Genomic DNA, 21,530 nt, shown 5'->3' on the forward strand with positions numbered 1-21,530 from the left:
ACAATGTGGCAGAAACGGAGAAGCCGCTCCTGCATGGATAAAAATGTAACATTTGCAGTGATAGGTTGGTGATCAATAGGAGTGAAAAGGCCAAAGTTGGTGTGTGAATAAACAAGCGCCAGGTCTGCATAATAAAGGACATTATCCAGGTGGACTGAGTTGGAGTGATGGCAGTCACTGATTGGACAGACATGCTGTTATTACTGCTGGCGACATGCCAAACAGCTTATTACTCTCACAACACACCCTGTCCAGCCTTATGGTGCATTAATACACCATCCAGGGACTTCGTTTTAAAATCCTGTTTTATCTTGGTTTCTCTTGTTGCCTATTTCTGAATATTTGAAGGTTTGAATGTAGTATAAATGACCTATCGTGTAATTAATTGAAGATGAACTCTTTCCCTGAAAAAATTTGATCTCATACGTGAAGAAAGAAAATTGAACCAAAGCTTGCTCTTACGTCTCCAGAAAATCCCCTGTGCAGCCACATTGACCCTGAGAGGGCCAGCTATGAAAATTCAATAAAAGTGCCAATTTATAACTGTCCACCTTTCACGGCATCCACTTTGTTTAATGTTTATTTAACCTGCAATACATTTCACATGGAGGGCCTCTTCATCAAGCGCTGTAATGGCCTTTTAAAACCGTCACTCAGCTCTGGGTTGCTCTGTTTTAGTGCTGGGTTGTAACTCAGGCAAACACAAGCCTGCTTTTATTACGTCCCAGCAGGCCTGGTTACGGCTTGTGTTGGTTTTGATGTCACATCCCATCCATTAAGTAACTTATAGAAATGATTTCCCATGTTAATGTGTTTTAAATGCATTTATCCCGACATAGCTCCATGATATCTGCTACGTGGTGTTGTAAATGTTCTGGTTAAAAGCTGTGGTGTAGCAGCTCTTGCTGAAGATACTGAGGGCCGGGGCAGAAGCTCACGGTTACTTTCCACCTGCTCACATTAACCTGCTCACATTAACCTGCTCACATTAACCTGCTCACATTAACCTGCTCACATTAACGAGTACAGTGGCTCACACCTGCTGCAGCTGGATGTCACAGGCAGACTCACACACAAGGAAATAAAGTGTTACCACACTTCAAAAGAAAAGGTGGGAGTGAGTTCATGGCGCTCTTTTCAATAATGCTCCTTTTGCTTCTGGTTTATGTTTCTATTGGCCAGAGATTTTTTTTTAGCTCAATTCTTTCATGTTGGTACGTCACCGTCTCTCTTTAAAACCACCCTTTCACACATTTCACCTTTATTTTGTATTGAAAATTAAAAGGACTCCATCTGCATGACAATGTCAGGACGTCTGCAGCGTCAAGTTCATGTCGTTATTGTTCACTATGGTACCGGAAATAGACTGCCGAACCCTACAAAATAAAAGCAGCGAATTACAATTCACGAGTCCAGCTGTGGACCCCTAACAAATACTGATATTTATCTTTCAACTCATTCACTCAAGACCAGTGGCAGTCATTTTAGCCCGAACAAATAGGAGAACATTACATAATGTCATTTTACACATATTTTCTAAATGTAAAAATATCCTGCTTGTCAGTAGGTTACATTTTATCAGACAGTAATACTATTGATTATATTAACATGCCTTACTGCTGCTGTGAAAAATAATTTGAACAAAATGTTTTACAGCGTAACACTGGTATGGCTCGATATGCTTTACCACGGTAGTACTGCATGGATCTGTATAATAATAGATATATCTTTCATGTGACCAATGAAGTAATAATTAATAACAATAATCCTGTGAAGTTGAGTGATTTTCGACACACATCCCCCTTAATTAAATTTCTCGAGTTTTGTACCTTAATCGTCTTCACTTTATTTAATTTTCTATATGGTGTATGCAGAATGAATTACCTTATACTTTAGTGTTTAATACATTTTTTGAGGTATTCATGTTTTGTTTTTGTTTTCTTTATACTTACATAAACATACTCTGCTTTTGAACCGACGCTTCGGTGTTTCTGCATGTGATCAATAAAGTTGATCTTCTCTGCTCTTATTATCAAGGCCTCCGTTTTCTGTGCGCTTTTATTTCTGAGATGTTGACCGGATGTTTCCGTTGTCCTCATTACGGGACTTTGACACTGGTGCGTCCAGGCGGCGGAGGCACACACGCAAAGGCTGTGCACACACACACAAAGAAAGGTATCTAATACGACATATTTGTGTTACGGAGTGTCCTGTTGTGAGACGTGGTGTCGTGTGTGCGTGTTCAGGAGGGTTTGGGGACAACAAAGGTGTCCGTGTTACCGGCAGGAGAGAATTTAGGAGTCGGTCCATCCTGTGACTGACTGCACTGAGATCAGCTGCATGTCGACGGATATAGCTTCAAAACTGCGAGGAAAACCTTGAAGCGAGCGGCGTGTTGTGTTTGTTTTTAATGTCGCGGTGCGGGCTGAAGGCGGTGGGAGCCGCGGGACAGCGTCTGGAGGACCTCGCTGACTTCTTCAGGCGAAAGTTTCATTCGGCTGGAGATTGTTGCGGTGTCGTCTCGGGGCTCCCCGCCGACTGCGACATCGCCCCGTCGATGGATTTCGGCTTTTCCGCTTCGACCTCTCCGGCTCCATCGACAGCAGAGCTCTGCTGTGTGGCCGCGTACCGCTGCGTGCCGTCGGCCAGAACTAGGCCTTCAGCCGAACTATTTCACCGGATGATTTCCTTTGTCGCAGCCCGGCGAGGCTAAAAATAACGCCGACCGCGAACATTAGCTGCTGAGGTCACAATTCAGCGTTGTGAAAGAGGGAAACGCTTGGCCGATAAGTTCCTTAATATCATCCGATCAAGCGAGCATTTAAACTGGTGGAACCAGTTGACTCGGGTCACCGTCGAGTCCAGGCCTGCTAGTTAAAACCACGGAAGCGTTTATGGAGTCCGTGCCGGCTGGGATCCTCCGCTGCAGCCGATAGCTCCGACACGCACCGTGGACGCGTGGAGGAACAGAACGCGAGGCTCCATTAGGAAAACGTCCGATTTAAAGTTAACGCGAGTATCTGCTGCAGTTTCAATTCAAGAAGCATTCAGTGGGATTGGAGACGAATTGAATTGAATTCGGTGCACCGTCGGACACAACTCCGTTTCAATCAAATTTGAACTTAAATTGGTTCACACAGCTCACTGCCGCCCACGGGCATCGAAGTGGAAAAAGTCAGTTGTGGTAACTGCAGTTTTATTGCAGTATTATTGTGTTTGGTGCATGAATTTAAGAATGCAATCTGAGGATTTTCCAAAGATCCCAAGTCTGGCAGCAGCTGTAATGTTCTTCCTTCAAGCAAAGTTCAAAGGTTTAATGTCAGATTGGTTTAAATGATGTTTTGGACCATAGAGGGTTTTCTCAATCTGTTGTTGTTTGTTGCCCAGGCTCGGTATGTCGGATGAAGATTCCCGTGCCAGCACAAGCTCTTCCTCCTCTTCATCCTCAACCCAGCAGCAACAGCAGCAGCAGCAGCAGCAGGAGGCCAACCCCGTGAAGAAACGAGAAAGCAAAGCCAGCATGAGCAAGACCTCCAAGCTCCTGTCTACCAGTGCTAAAAGGTGAACGAGTCCGTTTCGGATGATTACGGACTCCAGGCTGTAGCTTTCAGGTTTTATTTCACACTTTGCTCTCGGGCTCACAGCTACATGTTTGCATGTAAATGCTGCTCTTCTCCTGCGGTGGGTTCATCACCTCCTAAAACAAGTCCAGAGTTTGTCTTCACCTCAAGCAGTTTCTGGCCGTTCTTTACTCACATTTTTACTCACTGTTGGCAAAAAAATCCTGTTCCTCTATGGAAACATCGCAATCATGAGTAGAAGTAGGGAGGACTCAAACACGTCTTATGTGCAGTATAACAGAGTTATAATGTCATAAATCATAAAATTAGAAAAATTGTAAGTTGAACATTGATCATTTATTTTATTTTAAAGATGGACTCTTCCTCTCTGTGTCCTCCATCTTATCTCTGAGCTCCCGCCTGCAGCTCAGTCCAAAATTTACTGAACTTTTGTCATGTGACTGCTGGTCTCAGTTGAGTCCTTCACGGTTCCCCAGTTATAATGATGAGCTCTGAATTTGGGTTCTTTCACAGAATCATACAAACTGTTTATTTCTGGTGAAAAGTGAAGACATCACTATTTAAAGATTTGGTTATTTTCCCAGAGGTACACATGATTATCAGAAACTCCCAAAATGTCCAAACCTAATGCTAATTTCTACTTTTACAGCTTCTGTCTTTGATGACTGTAATGTAGATGATCTTTTAAAGAAAACCTGCAGGGTTCAGAGGGTTAAAGCTGATTTCTATTCACGTAGTGCGTGATTTAGAAAACATGGGCACCGAAACCTTTGAAGGGTGTCAATCTAAAATTGAACAAGTCTTGTTTCCACATTAAAAGAGAGCTGTTGACTCCTGACCAACATCTCTGTCATTGAAAGTCTTTTCATGTCTGGAGGCTCAATTTTGACCCAAAATAAAGTTATTTTAAAATCATTTGTTGCTACCAGGCGTTACTGTTTTCTATCAGGACTTTGTTTTTACACAACTGGATTTTGTTGCCTCTCATTTCAGAATTCAGAAGGAACTGGCTGACATTACGTTGGATCCTCCTCCGAACTGCAGGTAAGTGACTGTGACCGTTTCTCAGTTGGAGAAGAGTTATTTGTGACATCGGGGTCATTGAAGTGTGTTTCAGTGGCAGTGTGAGACACAGTTCATCTGTTAATGTGAATAATCCTTCTGTCCTGTTCCTGTCTGAACAGTCTCTCAATAGAAAAAGGTTTTTTGCTTCACTTGGCTTTCATGTCATGTTTATCAAAAGACATAAAATGTCAAAGCACTGACACACTGAATCGTGAAGCTAAATGTGCTTTCACTTTGCTGATTTTTGGACTTTTCCTGTAAATTATAGGTGCGTTACAAGGTTTTCTGGTGACTTATAGGAAGCTGAGCTCTGCTCGCTCTCCTCATTTCACTGGACTCTTATTGTTACAGCTGAGTGTTGGAGATGTGCTCAGATATTTGTTGTCTGCTTCACTGTTTCTTTCAACACATAATTCATATTTCCAAACACAATTTTGCCAGTTGTAGACTTTTTCTATAAAATATTAAATGTATATTAAATTAAAAACAGGGTTTTAAACAAGCGTGCTCCTCAAATTAGTGAAATAATGAGCAGACTATCTTTATACTGAGGTGAGAACATGAGCAGGGTGAATGCTTCATCATCTTTATATCAAACTACAAATTGAAAAAGTGGATTTCAAAATGCAGGAGCTGTAATTGTGATGAGAAGCCTGTGAATGAACCCTGAGGTGTTGGTCCGGTCAGCCGGTTCTGATTCTGCTGGTTGAGATGATCATGTCTGGTTCATGGTCACTCAAGGAGACCGATAAATGTTATTCAGAAACAATATGCATTAATAATGAAAATGAATATTTGGAATAATAACTATTGAATCCTTTATTGAATATTTGATACACGAGTCTATAATGTGCTTTTCTGTGAAAACGTAAACCTGTTCTGAGATCTGTGTTTTCTTTGGGCCTCCAGCCGCCGTTAGCTTCAGTCTGCGCTCTTAAATCAAGTTGTGTGATGCTTCTTTTTTCTGCGACGACCTCGGTTGACTGCGTCTCGTTAATCTAACATGACTTGAGAACTCCTCGAATGGGTCGTGACCGTGTGAGACAGACTTTTACAAACGATTACAGATAATTGGAAGAAATGCTAAATGTTGGCCCGTATGATCGGTCGAGCAAAAAGTCAACAAACATGGACGTCTGACTCCAACCAGCTGCAGGATTTAATCTGCTTCTATTCAGTCGGTTAAGTGAAGCCCGGAGGGAGCAGGTCAGAGTTCCCCGTGAGGGTTCAGGTCCAGAAGAGAAAGCAGATCGCCTCCCTTTAAAACAGCCTTCACAATGTCCCACATCGGGTCTGTGGGACTGTCTTTCAGAGACGTTTCAGGCTGTAAGGGGGCTCGTGAAAGTGAGTGATGATCCTGCGCTACATGTGAAGCCTCCTGTTATTACTGCTGTACGCTACACGGGTGTTTTACACAACTCACCTGAGACACGGAGCCGGTTCTGGAGAGCTGTCGCATGTCTCTGTTCGCAGTGAAGCTGCTGCGGTGTTGTATTGACGCACCTTCATTAGAATAAGAGCACAGAGCAAAGCCAGCAGTAGGACAGGTGTCCGGGTCCAGCAGGGTTGAGGAGCCTTCAGAAGCTTTTTCTTTGGTCACTTTGAAATAATGACGGGTTGGTTGTTGATTATTGGCAGTAAAGTGACCGAGGTGCATGTCTGAACTCCAGGTCACGAGGTCCAGAGCTTCCTGGCGAGCTGATTGCATGGCAGTGAGCTCAGAAACCACGAGTTATGCAGCTAAGACCCAAAACAAGCATTTGGATGAGGCCCCCCGGGCCACAGGGGAGCTTGAGGCTTCACCAGGAGCAGCCTCGCTCAGCACGGCTCCGTCTGGGAGCCGAGCGCGAGTCGTAATCTCTGCGTCAGTGAATGTGCTCTGTAGCTGTACCCCCAAACCCTTCATGGCATCGTCCCAGATTAACTCCTCACACGGAGGCCTTCTGAGGTTCTGACATCTTACCGAGGGAATGTTTCTGATGAATGCAGCATCTCTGACATGAGAAGTTTTTGTTTTATTCAGTGAAACGCTTTGATTTGATTATTCAGATTGATATTGCAGCGGTCGTCATGTCTAGGCAGTTTACGTAGTAAAGCCTGGTGCTGTCATATCATATCATATTAACAATATCACAATAATCGTTTGAAAATGATATATTGTGGTAAAGGCGGTATTCTGCCCTGTTGCCGTAGTGACGTCGTGCCTCCGCAGTGGAACTGTGTGAATACCTTCACAGGTTATCCAGCAACAAGCGTGAGTGACAGCTGCTCCGTTCGACAGGTCGTCAGCTCGGTGGGAGTTTAATTGAAGGTCTCGTTCTCTGACCTCTGTTTCTTGTCTCTGAGCGCCTCATGAAGGGAGGCTCCGCCCCCACCACACACACACACACACACACACACACACACACTCACACACACACACAACAAGCTGAGGCTCAGGTGAACCTCCAAATCCTCCTCAGAGCTGCATAAACAATGTGGATCTCAATTTTAGTGAGTTGTTTACAAACTGAAGAAGTGAGACATCATTTTTGTTTAGTTTTTACTGGATATTTGAGGGAATGTTACATTTTTGCTGACATGTAAATCTATAACCCTTATTTTGGAGAATTTGCAGGGAATTAAAATGAATAATCAACTATTTTTCAGTATATTGTCACATCATCAATAATATCGTTGTTGCAAAAATACCCAGATATAATTTTTGGGCCCTATTGCCCAACTATAGTAAGGTCATTTCAATAGAACATTACAGTATTATGGGATGTTGGTTATGAGATACTGAGTCAGTCACAACCAGCACAGATTTGGCCAAAAAAAACATTAATTTGATTCTTTAATGGAATTAAAAGGTTTCTTTCATATCTGGTCCCTCATTTTCATTCATTGACTTGATTACTGGTTGCTATACACGTCAGTCGAGTCTCGTCAATGTCAGAGTTCAAATACTGAGAAGAGTCAAACCAAGACTCAAGTCCAAGTTAGATTTAGTTGAGACGAGGTGAAGTTTATTCATTCATGTCGGTGGAGACAAACTGAAGCCAAGTAGAGACAACAAATCTCATGGAAACCAACACCGAATGTGTCTCTCTAAAAGGTGTCGTGTATCTTATGTACCGTGTTCCTCTGAACCAGAGACCTCCACTGACATGTTCCTTCATCACCACTAACACACACTGCAGTTTATTTTGGCTCAGTCCCACACACACACACACACACACACACACACACACACACACACACACACACACACACACACACACACACACACACACACACACAACATCCTGCTTTCCCAAATACTCACCAGAGCACCAAATGTGTTTTAATCCACCACTGAAAATAGTCCCAAGCAAATGTTCTCTTTCCTCCTGTTGGTGGAACATTTAACAAAAACAAGAGAGCTCAGCTGCTTTATAAACATTCCTGAATCTTCTTTTTACAAACAACATTGTTTCTGAGCCATTTCAAAGATGTATGTTGTTATGAAAGGACAGGCCACAGATCAACATCCATGAAGTCACTGCAGTTTCAAGCCTCGGCCTTTCTTTTTGTGATGGAGGTCTGCAGAGAAGCTGGTGTGTCTAAACATGTGAGGAACACATGTGAGCAGGTCTCACAACTGGAACAGCTGTACTGTGCATTTTGGAGTCAGGTCAAGTCAAATCTATTTGTGTAGCTCATTTAAAACATGGCAAAGGTTGACCAAAGTGCTGCACATAAACAATCAGAGTCAAAACAGTTGAGTAGACTTGATCGACAAAAACAACTGACATCAAAAGATCACAAAGAACACAGAAGAGGAGAGCAGGAGATACCGAATCTATGTCGTGCTTAAAGTGGGCAATCCACACAGAATAAATTGGTTTTTAAACATCTTTTGAAAATTGTTCAATTTGAATACTTGTAAACAAACTTTAACATTTAAAATTTCACACCAACTGAAGTTGAGATAAAAGATTCTGCCCTCATCCAACAAACAGAATTTGAATAGTCCAACCTAGAGGAGATAAATGCATGAATTACTTTCTCCAGTTTCTAATTTGTCTTCCTCGTTCTCACTGATCTGGGATCAGTTCTCTTCACTCTTCTGTTTTGTTTTGTTTTTTATTTCAAATTCATGAGACGAAGCGTTGACCTGGTAAAGTGAGCTGAAGGAGGAAATGCTTCAGAGCTTCAAACTGCACTCTGACAGATTTATCTGTGTTTCCCCAGCAGGGCAGAAAAAGGCCTCATCTCTTCATTTAGTGGAGCTCCATATGCGAGCGGGTTTTAGTGGATATAGATCCAGGATCTGCTCATTAGGGGTCGAATGCAGACAATCAGCTTCGCCTTGCAGATGCTGTTTTATAGATTACACTTCGATGAGTCGGTTTGCTTGTCGTCTCTTTTCTTTCTCGGGGTACTTTAGAAGTGTCCTTGCTCTGAGAATGGACACTGACTGATGAAGGAAAGACTTCTTCTGGCTGGTTTCCTTCATCATCAGCACTCTTCTGTGAACAAACTTTTTTTTAGGAGCACTAAAAGGCCGCCTTTCATCTGTCGTTTATCAAAATGTAATTATTCTCCTCCGTGGGAGGGTCGTGCCGTGCAGCCCCCCTTTTCTCTCCACAGCCTCGTTGCCACTGAAGTGTGAACTGCAGACATCACAGTTCCCCCCCTCCCCACCCGCCCGCCCTCTGTTGCTTTCATTCACCATGTTTTATTCCTTCTTCCTCTCCACCAGCTATTTTATTTATTGCTCGCGTCCTGATGCTCGTACTTTCTTCCCTCCATCTTCCTCCCTGCCCTCTGTCTTCTTTCCTCTCGTTCACTGTATCTCCTGTGGAGATGCTGCCCGCGGCCGTCAGACAGATTCCTGACATTCCTGTTCGGAGGCCCATGACAGCTGAGGAAAGTTAGAAGCTGTGTACAGTAGGTTGATTAGTGCCAGGACACTTTGGACTGATATGCTGTCATATCGCCTGTTATTCATATTCTTATCTGGAACCACTTGGAGATCCCTCAGGACTTCTATCCCTCTGCTGTCCTGAACTCTGTCCATCACGGGGTGAGCCATCGAGCTGCACATGATCCCTGTGTTCACGAGCTGATGTCAGCAGCAGCTTCTCTCCACACACACACACACACACACACACACACACACACACACACACACACACACACACACACACACACACCTCTGCAGTGCGTTACCGGCTTGCGTGTTTGAGACTACTGAGGTTTTCTCAACAGCTTCTTCTCAGCTATAAAAAGCCTCGTCCCTGGAGAGGAAGTGGCCGGCCTGTACTCTGTTGTTACTTCGGAAAGTCCTGAAAGCAGCTCTGAGCTGCTGCTGTTGCTGCACACATGGAAGTTTGAGGAAGTTGCGTGCCAGACTTTAGTCGGTCAGCGAGGGGAGGCAGATGTTACATCTGATAACCTGTCAGCAACAGGGCGAACTGAGTATTGGAGTGAAATGTGTGTCCATGTCTGATCAGATCTGTAATCTGGTTCAGTTCTTCTCTGATCTGATTGCTCATCTAATTTTTCAGATTTGATCCTTTTAGATTTGGAGAAGTGGGCTGCTTCTGTAAACAGAGCTTTCATCCTACAGCTTGTAGACTGCTGCTTCTTTTGTTCATTGAAAATACAAGCTCCAGGCAACCCTTAATTTTACAGCTTTATAAATTCATAATAATTTCCCACCACATTTCTTTCAAAGAGTCGTGTAGTCTGGCAACAGTTATGGGAAAAATAGAGTCCGGGTTCAGCTGGTGCACTTCCAATTAATTGATACCAATTCATTACAGACCCTAAATTATTTGAGCCAATAATTTAACATGCAAAGATTACAAAAATAAATCAGAAGTGACCAGATGTTTACTTATCAGCAGAGTGCGCAACAATTTCAGTAGTCGGCCTCTGACCATTTTTGAGTCTTCGGTTTCCGTGCCAACATCAGCTCAAAATCAGTGCGAGAAGTGCCGAACCCTCTTGATTGTTATGAAACGTGCCGTGCGCATTCATTGTCACACTTAATACATCCGAATTTGATAAGCAGGACTTTTCCCTCTGGTTCAGGACAGTTGTGTCATTGCTGTCATGGCTCATCGCTGTTCCACCTCCAAGAAAAGAAAGTCCTCGGTTTGGTTTGGTGAAACAAGAATTCTGAACCTGCTTCATCCAATGTTCAGATTTCTGTAAATTAGCACATATTTCTTTATGTGCTTGAAAATGTGGAGAACTTGGTAAGTGATCAGCTGGAGAAGCTGCTGATATCTATGATTTAAAACATTTACTGCTATGTCTTGCCCGAATATCAGAATCAGTTCATGGTGAGAACCATCTTTGTCGAAGCAACAATCTCCTTTTCAGTGGAGGAATATCGAGGCTACCGTGTGATATTAATCCGACTCCGTCCTCATGAAGTGGGCTGATTGCCGTTGTATTAAATGGGGTGGGGGGTGGGGGGGGGGGCGGGAGGGGGCGGGCGTGTGCTGCTGTTGCATAGAGTCTCCTCGGCACTCAAGTGAAGTGGAGCCATTATATTGTCTCAGTCAGGCAGCTTATTACAGGGTTTCTGCTTGTCATCACAACACAGTGGTGATTGGAAAAGAAGCCCGGTGTGTTTATTAAGATCTGCGCTGAACAGATGATCTGAGAAAACAAGATGGAGGAGAATCGGGTTCATCTGACCGGGAGGAGTGAAAACAAACAGGAACGGGGCCGGATGAGGAGAAGGGACAGATGCATTTTAATTCAAGGTGAAATTAAAATATTTTTGCTGACACATCAATACTCCGTTTACCTAAAACAAACAACAAAAGAAACAAGTCATCTTCATTTTTCTGCAGCTGACTCCGTTAGTGCTTCATTCTGATTGGTGCACTGTTGAAGGTATTAAAATAGTTGGTTACATCCAAGCGGCAACCAACAGTGATGTCACCCGTTGGTGTGTGAACGGCCGGCGCCATCTTACTAGTTCGATCCATATTTGGATGAGCTAGGGGAGGAGCCAGCGGTGGATCTGATTGGAAATCTGACAATACTAAATCCCGCCCACCGATAGCTGTAACCTGACTGCACCACAGGCCTGTCAATCAAACAGACACGCCCTCCAAAACAGTCTTGATGCTTATTTTATCATTATTGACGGAATTATTTTCAGATGGACCGCCAAAGATCTAATAAGAAGGAGTGAATTTTTATTGACTCAGAATATCATGAGAGAAGTTGAATGGGAGTCTATGGAGCCGGAGGCATTTTGGAGCTGACCTCTAGTGGCACTCGGTGGTATTGCAGCTTAAGGCACTTTTGCATCAGCCTCATTTTTCCGACCTGCATTTATCTACAGTCTGTGGTTATATCGCTTCGGCTTTAGCAGCCTGGAAGCTACAGTATGAAAGAATAGACTTGATGTATTATGCTAATATGACCACAGCAAATATCCTCAATCAGCTTCTCATGTTGTCTCATCTGGTTTTAGTGGTTTCAATTAATTCACAAAAGCCCAAAATCCTCCATTTGTTGTAATGTTGTTGATTAATATCATGTTGATGGAAGAGAAAAGGCAGAGTTACAGGTCGTCTTCAGCAGGCAGCGGCTGCATCTACATTCAGCCAAGAATGAACTCTTCAAGAGAAGAAGAGTAGAATCCAAATCTCACTTCAAAAGCTTTTTTTTTTTTTTTTGCTCCTGTATTTTCCTCTATTGAACTGTGGACAGAGACATGCAGCAAAGGTCTCTGACGGAGGAGTTATGTGGCACCCTGTGGAAGAATCCAGCTCTCGTTTGTGCATTTGACTTCACGTCAAAAAGAAACTCTTATCTTCTACCATTGGAAGAGTTTTCCAGTGAGGCTGCAGCAGCTCCATGTTGGAGGAGGTCCAGGCTGCTGCAGGACTCCGTTCAGGGTCGACCGCCTTGTGCCTGTTTGAAAGGTTAAAGACTTAGAAAAAACAGACAGCTGAAATGTCAGCACTCTTCTCCCAGTGTTTGTGTTGTGGAAGAAGCCCCCACCCCCACCCCCCCATATAGAAGTGAATGACAACAGTGATAGCAGGGCATATTACTCGCGCCCACAAAGCACTGGGTGGCCTTTGTGTGGGAGGGGGCGGGGGGGCTCGTCTGTGAATGTGAGACGTCTCTGTTGTCGACCAAACAAACCTCGGTCTGGTTGATTCAGTGGGAAATGATAGAATATCTATTCCTGGCACAGCTGCAGGTCCTGACTCAAGTCTTGTGGTGTGACCAGTGACATGTAGATTAGCGGCTCCATCCCAGGTCAGCTGCTAACAGGGAGCTGTGGGGGTGTTTCTTACAGCGGGGGGGGGTTCTCCTCAATTATTTCAGTATGCAGAAAAATATTTTGTCTTTTCTGTTTTAATTTGGGTTTGTTGTGGAGTCTGTTTCATATGTTGCAGCAGCAACACCAGCTCCTGCTCAGTTTACTCAGAGCATCTGCTTCTTCTCAGTAGATGAAACTCCACCAACCAATCACGTCATAATACAGATGTTTGAGTTTAGCTGCACTTCCTGTCTCCCATTGTCTGTGTCTGGAACCCCTTTACATGAACTCCAGCAAAGAAAGAACATTTCATCACTGCCCACCTGGCTGGGCTCCAGCTGTGGCCTTCACTACCAGCTCACCACTGCACCAAGTTAGGTTAGGTTAGGTAGGTTAGGTAGTTACTTTATTAATCCCGGAGGGGACATTTTTTTGCTGTCTGGAGCACAACATCTGCAATATATGTAGTGTAGTTCAGTTGTTCTGCTTCTGTATTTTATGACATGAAGAGTTATTAATTTATTAATTCATTAACATGAATCTGTTTCCAAAAACGTGTGTGTGTGTGTGTGTGTGTGTGTGTGTGTGTGTGTGTGCATGTGTGTGTGTGTGTGTGTGTGTGTGTGTGTGTCCAAAGTTTGAATCATTTCCTTTACAACGTTGAATTAAAAAAGCATGCTGTATGCTGTGATGGATGGTAACCGTGGGCAGCGCCCGGTGTGTTAGGTTTCTCAGAGGAAGTGTCTCAGGTGAGCGACCACACATCTGTGATCTCCAGCAGCACTCAGTCTGTCTGCAAATTCACTTCCTGTAACAACTTCAGAGTTTCTCATTGATTTGCTCACTCGGCTCAGTGTTGGTCTGCAGCGGAGGGTGTGACACTGTTGAAACTGGATCATATGGAGGAAATGCAAAGTGTTTTGTTCGTCTTCAGTAAAGACGATAAAACTAAAACAGATGTGAGCCGTCTGTCATGAAGTAATAACTCCAGATAGCACAAATATTGTTTTACATATCTAATACGTATGTTTTAGTTTCCTGTTGTAACTTCCCATCAAGCACAACGTAGCATGCTGAGTCAGCTGGACTCTGTGATCAGAGCCTCCCTGCAGCCTGCCAGCTGATGACAGAGCGGGCAGCGGCCTCAAGGCTCCTCTCACTCTGGCACTTTGTGGTTATTTGAATAATTAGTAATGAGTTTGTTAGCTCCTCTCAAACCCCAACACGACCCTTCGGGTGACGTTCTCCCTCTCGGGGCCCCGTGCAGAGCAGAGCCCTGAGGTCCAATCTCAGTTTAAGGGCTCTTGTGCTGACATGTTGCATCTCACTAAATGATTCTGTGATTAATCAAGTTATCACAGTCTACTTCCTACCTGACGCACACACATTTTGTTTTTGATTCATGCAGCCTGACGGATAATTAATGTTGGTAAAACTGAAACAATTTGTCAATTGACAGAAACTTAGTTGGAAATTAATCATCAATTTGATCATTTTTGTCATCTTTTAAGCAAAATGCCAAATCTATTCCCTTTTTATCATATTTGACAGTAAACTGAAAATCTTTAGGTTTTGGTCAAATAAAACATTCTTTATGAAGACATCACCTTGAGCTGTGAGACATAACAACAGGCAACTTTCTCTATTTTCTAATATTGAATTGACCAAATTATTATTTATTCATCACGATAATTAAGCTGCATATTGTGCAATAATGAGACTAATCATTAGTTGCTGCTGTAGATGTCTCAGGCCAATACTGCCAGTTATTTGTGGGAGTAATAGACTGACAATTAATATTTTAAACAAGTGAACATATAAAACTGTAAAAACGTGGAGACACTTTTCAGATTTCTGTTCTGTAACTTTTTTCTCCTCGTCAGAAATATACACCAGTACCCATCTAAAAGTAAGCTAATATCAGCTGACACACATAAATGGAGAAGCTCTATTGATTGATCCTCTCACTACTTTATTGATAAAACATCAGAAGCAGGTTTTCATTGTAAACTCCCGTCTTTTAAAAGCTTCTTTTGTCTCTAAATCCAAACATACGCCGTGCTGTTCTCTCCAACTTAACAGCTCTAACAAGGCAGCGAACAGTCTGGACTTCTGCCTCCTGTTTACTTCTGATCTTTATGTGACAGTAATCTGAAAAATGGGTTTCACTGAGCAGCTGGCTGCCGGAGACACAAATCACCTGTTCAGACTATAACCGTGTGAGTCGGAGAGGATCCGATTCCTGTGATATTTCCTGCACGTTGGCCTCCTCGTGGTGATGCGTGTTTCTGTGAAGAGCAGACCGAGCGGAGCGTCTGGTTATTACCTGACATGTTCCTCTCCTGTACGACACAAACAGACTGCACAGTTACTGCTCTGAATTCTTGTTGCAATAGCTGCGTCTGAATAATGGATCGCTCTGTGTTTGCTTGTCTAAAATATTCAAATGAGTTGTCTGAATGTATCGCAGCACGCTGTGTTGGACAACATCCCCCTGAAACAAGTGTTTCATTTGTATCCCACAAACCTGCTTTAAGAGACCGACTTATCATTTCAGAATAAAACGCTAAACAGTAAAGTGTATCATGTGGCGCTTCGTCAGGCAGTTAATCAGGTGAAAACATCTCCAGCATTAAAGCACTGACAGACCTGATGGTGAACGACTGTCTGATGGTGAATAATCATAATCATAATAAACTTAACAACACAATGATCGTATGAAACAATCATAAAAACACATTAAAACAGGGCATAAAAGAAATGAGTTGATCACTAAAATCAGCAAAGGCTCCGATAAAAGTCTGTTTTAAGAAGAGATTTAAAAGACGTCACCGACTCTGCAGATCTTATTTCCTCAGGGAGCTCCTTCCAGAACGTGGAGGCTCTGACTGAAAACGCTTCGTCACCCTTTGTTTGAAAACTCTGGAACTGATAAAGGTTTTTTGTCTGAGGATGTCAGACTACAGGCAGGCTGGTATGGAACAATCAGGTCAGCTGAGGAGGGAGAGAGGCTGTGAAGTGTCTTAAAAGTCAACAGTAAAATCTTTAAATCAATTGTAAACCTACTGGGGGCCGTTGCAACGAGGCTGAAACGAGGCGATGTGGTTCCCTTTTCCTGGTTTTAGTTGAAAGTCTGGCAGCTGAGTTCTGGACAGTTTGAAGTCGACTGATGGATTTTTGATGGAGGCAGGTGAAGAGGCTGTTGCAGTAGTCTGGGTGTGAGGAGATGAAGACGTGTATGATGGTCTCAGCATCATGAAATGTTAAAATAGGACGGGGTTTTTGAGATATTTCAAAGGTGATAAAAACAAGACGGCACAAGCTTTATGAGATGGTGTTCAAAACTCAAATTGTTATGAAACCAAACCAAGATTTTTTGCGACAGGTGTAATGAATTTTACAAGCGGGCCAGCAGGTGGGTGGATTTGTTTGGCTAAGTTGTTGGACTTAACCTGTCTGTCTGACGGTGAACGGCTGTCTGTCTGTCTAGACATCAGTCCTGTCACATTTCTGTTTGGACAGGTGCTCTTACAAGATAAATATGATATAATTATAAAATAAAATAAAAGGGCAGCTGGAGATTACAAAGCATGTTTTCAGTTCAATTCAACAATGTTGCTAAAACATCAAAATATAGTTTGTTCAAGGATTTGGAGAGAACACCATGACAGTAACAGAAATATTGATTTTAACACAACAATAAAGTTGAATTATAGTATGTAGTTTACAGAAGCCCTAAATGTTTACATCAGATAACAGTTAAATTATTTGTTATTAGTTATTTGATATATAATTCTGGGAAAAACAGATAATGAAGTCAGGTAATATGTCGGCACTTGTGTGCCATAAAATCACAGCAGCAGAATGACAAAGACGTCATGAAAAGAGCGCTAGTCAAAGCAATCAATCAAATCCTAATGACATCAGTCAACGTAGTTAAAATGGCAACACAGGAAGTGTATGATGTGGATCAGTGAGGGTGGACATGTGAAGGTCAGAGGGCAGCTGGACCAGAACATTATAGTCTCGTGAGGAGGCCAAAGACGAGACTGAAATGTTTGGGAGGCGGAGAGGATGTTAGAGAAAAGACTCGTCTGGTCTGATTTGTGCATTAATAAATAAGTAAATCTGTAACTTTCTGTATCATCCACGTTTGACTGAGTGTTTGTTCTCTGTGTGCCGACAGCGCCGGTCCTAAAGGAGACAACATCTATGAGTGGAGGTCGACCATCCTGGGCCCGCCGGGCTCCGTGTACGAGGGGGGGGTGTTCTTCCTGGACATCGCCTTCACACCAGACTACCCCTTCAAACCACCCAAGGTGAAACGGATTCTGGATGCTCAGCCAAGCCTGTGCTGTCAAAACTGTTTCAGATCAGAGGTGTCATCTTCTTATTCTCCACTAGAGGGCACACTAGGCCCGGTGGAGAGCAGCTAAATGAGCTCAGCAGCTCATCAGACCTGATGCTTGAAATTCTTTCCGTTTATGGGGTTTATTGGACCTGTGAAACCAAGCTGCAGTCCAAAAATGTAGAAATTTACTGTGAGCTCATGCTTCCTAAAATACCTCCTAAAAATGATATGAGGGCTTTTTAAAATCATTAACCAGCATGCATGTAATCCTCTGAGCAGCTCTTGAGCGTGATTGGCTCTCAGCTCCACATCCTGCAGAGTTTGTGATGAGATCAGGTTAACTGAAAGTGCTGCTCAGTCAGTTGGATGTCTGAGTTAATATTGACACTTCAGAGAAGTTGTGAAGTGATAGCAGCGTTGGCCTGATGAGAGCCATGAGAAAAGAGTTTGATTTTTCTATGGAGTTTGGTATGTAATAGAGAAGAGGATGTATTAAAGTCATTTAAAATGTCCGGTTGGCGTCCAGGTGACGTTCCGTACGAGGATCTACCACTGCAACATCAACAGTCAGGGGGTGATCTGTCTGGACATCCTGAAGGACAACTGGAGTCCTGCTCTCACCATCTCCAAGGTCCTACTGTCCATCTGCTCCCTGCTCACTGACTGCAACCCTGGTAAGAGCTGCAACACACACACACACACACACACACTCACACACACACACACTCACACACACACACACTCACTCACTCACTCACTCACTCACACTCACTCACTCACACTCACTCACTCACTCACTCACTCACTCTCTCTCTCTCTCTCTCATATTCTGGTCTTGTTCTGGCTTTGTGAAGAAGTCTGATTGATTAACGATCTCCACCTTGTTCTGCTCCACCTGTTGGCTTCGCACCGCTGACTGTCACACGGAAATCAGATCAGATCAAACTCTCACACTGAGCTGAAAAGAAACAAGTGCTCATAAATGATACAAATACGATGTTTTTAGCTGGACGGCCACAGCCGGGCCAGAACTATAACGTGAGTGAGATCACAGTTACACCACAGTTGAACTTTTCAAATTAAAAGCCCTCCACTTTCACACAGAGTCCAGCCATATACTAGCTTTTAACTTGGACGTGTTTCATTCAGGAGGTCCAGATCGAAGGGAGACACTAGATTTTCCTGTTAAATCTTCTGATTTATTTGACACTTTTCAAACCAGTTTGGACAAAGACAAAGAAATGCAAATGCATGTTGTTGAATTTAAGCTGTTGTGATACAAAATGTGTTGAGTATAGATTTGTTATTGTTCACATACATGTTGGTTTGGGTGGAGCTCAGCTATGTGAATAAATGTTACTAAACATGAGTAGCTCGGACCTTTTCATCGAAGGTTGATGCGTCCCACCTACTCAGCTGACGTCCTCTGAATAAACAGAAATATTGAACGCACCTCTCGGTTACTTCAACTCCTCCTCTGCATGTGTGTGTGTGTTCATGTGCTTATTTACTTGTTTATTTACGTGATGTACATGTTAATCTGCATATAGAGCGGAGAAGTGAGTATGCTGACACACACACGGAGAGGCATAATAACACCAGTTGTGAACAGACGTGCTTGTTGGAGCTGTCAGCTCGTGATTGGATCATCCAGGACTCATAATGTGTGAACAGCCAATCAGACGGTCTCACGTGATTCACAGGACTTTAAGACTTGTAGGGTTTAATTCATTACTCTTAAATCTACTCCGACGGCAGCTGTGATTACTCAGACTTGAAGCTTTTACAGTTTCATATTTCAAGCTGTGTTGCCAACGTACTGCTTTCCTTCAACCCTTGTACTATCTAATGCTGCTCAGTGAAGGAGCTCTAATGTGTCTGTGGACGGCATCAGCACCAGTCAACCAATCAGCAGCCGCACAGCATGAATGACATGTAGACGTGCTCAAACAACCAGAGATCCCCGTCGTTGCTTTTTCTTCTGATTTTGTTCTAACTGAACAAAAATTAAACTCCAGTCGGTCCAATATTTAAAAGTTTGTTCAAGTTAGAGCTACATGTGGATCCCTGCTGATGTGATGCATCCTAAATATATATAAATATATATAAAACGGCACGAGTGAGTCAGTTACATTTAGTTTGACTTAAATTTATTTTATTTTTTTTCTCTTAATGATGTAAATAAAGTCATTTCATTATGTCTTAAAAATGCAAATTCGAGTGATGTAATCTGAAGACTTTTTGAGTCACTTTGGCTACTTCCTGTTTCAAGCAGCTTCGATCTCCAGACTCCGTGTTCAGACCGCCTGAAGAGAAGCATGACGTGAACATGTTTCTTCTTATATAACTCACATCTACTGCAGCGTGTTGGCTCTGTACGAGTCAGCAGTTTTCTCAGGTCTGAGAGGAATCTGTGGTAACAACACAAGTCATCCTTTAATGATCTGATGCTTCCGGTCATCAGAATCACTTTATTGACCATGTATGTTGACACATAAAAAAAACCCAGACAGACATAAATAGACATATAAAACCTAAATAGACATATTTACAGGATAGAAATGAATGAATATATACACCTAAAACAATGGTGCAATTTCACCTGGTGTAAATGGTGCTGATGCGGTTGGGTGAAGTGCAAAAAGGTCCAGTGATGGAAAACATTTGAACTGTTTAGCAGAGTGACGGCCTGCAGATAAAAACTGTTCCTGTTCCTGGTGGTTTTGATGCTCAGTGCTCTGCAGCGCCTCCCAGAGGGGAGGAGGTGTAACAGAGGGTGTCCAGGGTGGGATGATCTGCAGAGATGCTACCGGCCCGTTCCCTGACTCTAGATGAGTATAAGTCCTGAACGGAGGGCGGGTCGGCACCGGTGATGTTCTCTGCAGTCCTGACTGTCGGTTGTAGTCGGTTCCTGTTTGGTGGCCGATCCAAACCAGACGGTGATGGAGGTCCAGAGAACAGACCGGATTATGGCCGAGTAGAACCGGATCAGCAGCTCCTGAGGTGACGAAGCAGGTTGAGCTTCCTGAGCTGCAGCAGGAAGGACATCCATTGCTGCACGTTCTTGATGATGGAGGTGATGTTGGACTCTTCAGGTTCTGGGAGCTTGAGGATCCCAGAAACATGAAGGTTTCCACCTCAGACAGTGTTATTGAGGATGGTGATGGGGGAGCAGTGTTGGGGGGTGGGGGGCTCCTCCTTAAGTCCACTGTCATCTCCACAGTGTTGAGCGGGTTCAGGTCCAGGTGGTTCTGACTGCACCAGAGAACCAGCTGTTCAACCTCCCGTCTGCATGCAGACTCGTCACCGTCCCTGATGAGGCCGATGACCGTTGTGTCGTCTGCAAATTTCAGGAGTTTGACAGATGAGTCATCAAATATGAAGTCCCTTGGTGGATTAGTCTGATTCCAGTTCTTCAGTCAGTTCCATTGTATCAGATGAAGCCACAGTGATCTGTGTGGTGGCCGACGGCGGCGCTGATCCACAACACGGCATATAAAACCCTGCTGTTCTGGGTCATGTGAGCAACTCCCTGCGTAAAATGTGAAACAGTGAACAGACACTTTGTCTTTAAAAAGGTGACAGAAGACTGAGGATGTATTTAATTTGTATATTTACAGTAACAGTACATCCTGCTGACTACAGCAGAAAAAACAAAAGGAAAAGGGAAACATGGCTTTTGTAGCGACGGTCGCTGACAGAAGGGGGAGACAACAGTAGTGCAGATCAAATGTCTGTCAAAGTTCCCCGGTGTTGAGTGAAGTGGGCTCTTTTTGATGGGTGGGGCCAGCAGAGGAAACACTACTGAGCATGTGCAGAGGGATGCACAATGCAGAAGTCAAGCCGGTGAGTTCAGGGACCAGTTTTCAGTGGGAGTACAAAGGAGCATAAAAATCAAATATTCAAGAACATACGTGTCAAATTTGTACATAAATCTACTGTCATTCCACCTCTGGTCATATTACAATGTTTAAACTTTTCTGTCAACAAGGACAACTGCATTGAAATGTCCCGAGCTAGAAATACCAGGAAGTGAATGGTAAGTGCAGCAGATGTTCTGACGTGTTGTTGTGTTGTTGTTGTTGTGTTGCAGCGGACCCTCTGGTCGGAAGCATCGCCACACAGTACACAACAAACAGACCCGAACACGACAGGATAGCCAAACAGTGGACCAAACGCTACGCTACATAATCAGCAGGGCAGCCGCCGGGTGGACCACCTGGGGAATGTGGGAGGGCGGGGCTAGGGAAAGGGGCGGGGCTCC

General features: G+C 43.5%; 1 protein-coding gene across 1 annotated transcript; it reads left to right on the forward strand.

Moving 5' to 3' along the window:
* The first annotated feature begins 2,069 nt into the window (after window positions 1–2,069).
* Window positions 2,070–21,521, forward strand: ube2e1 (ubiquitin-conjugating enzyme E2E 1). The gene is given in 7 exon segments (XM_069177003.1): window positions 2,070–2,097; window positions 2,100–2,175; window positions 3,388–3,561; window positions 4,575–4,625; window positions 17,102–17,234; window positions 17,793–17,940; window positions 21,360–21,521. Coding segments are annotated over 7 exon segments (708 nt in total). The 3' UTR covers window positions 21,458–21,521.
* The last annotated feature ends 9 nt before the right edge of the window (window positions 21,522–21,530 follow it).

This window comes from Embiotoca jacksoni, unplaced genomic scaffold, assembly GCF_022577435.1.
Source record: "Embiotoca jacksoni isolate LCO1_2020_lvr unplaced genomic scaffold, fEmbJac1.0.p SCAF_7, whole genome shotgun sequence".
In the NCBI taxonomy this organism is placed as follows: Eukaryota; Metazoa; Chordata; class Actinopteri; family Embiotocidae; genus Embiotoca; species Embiotoca jacksoni.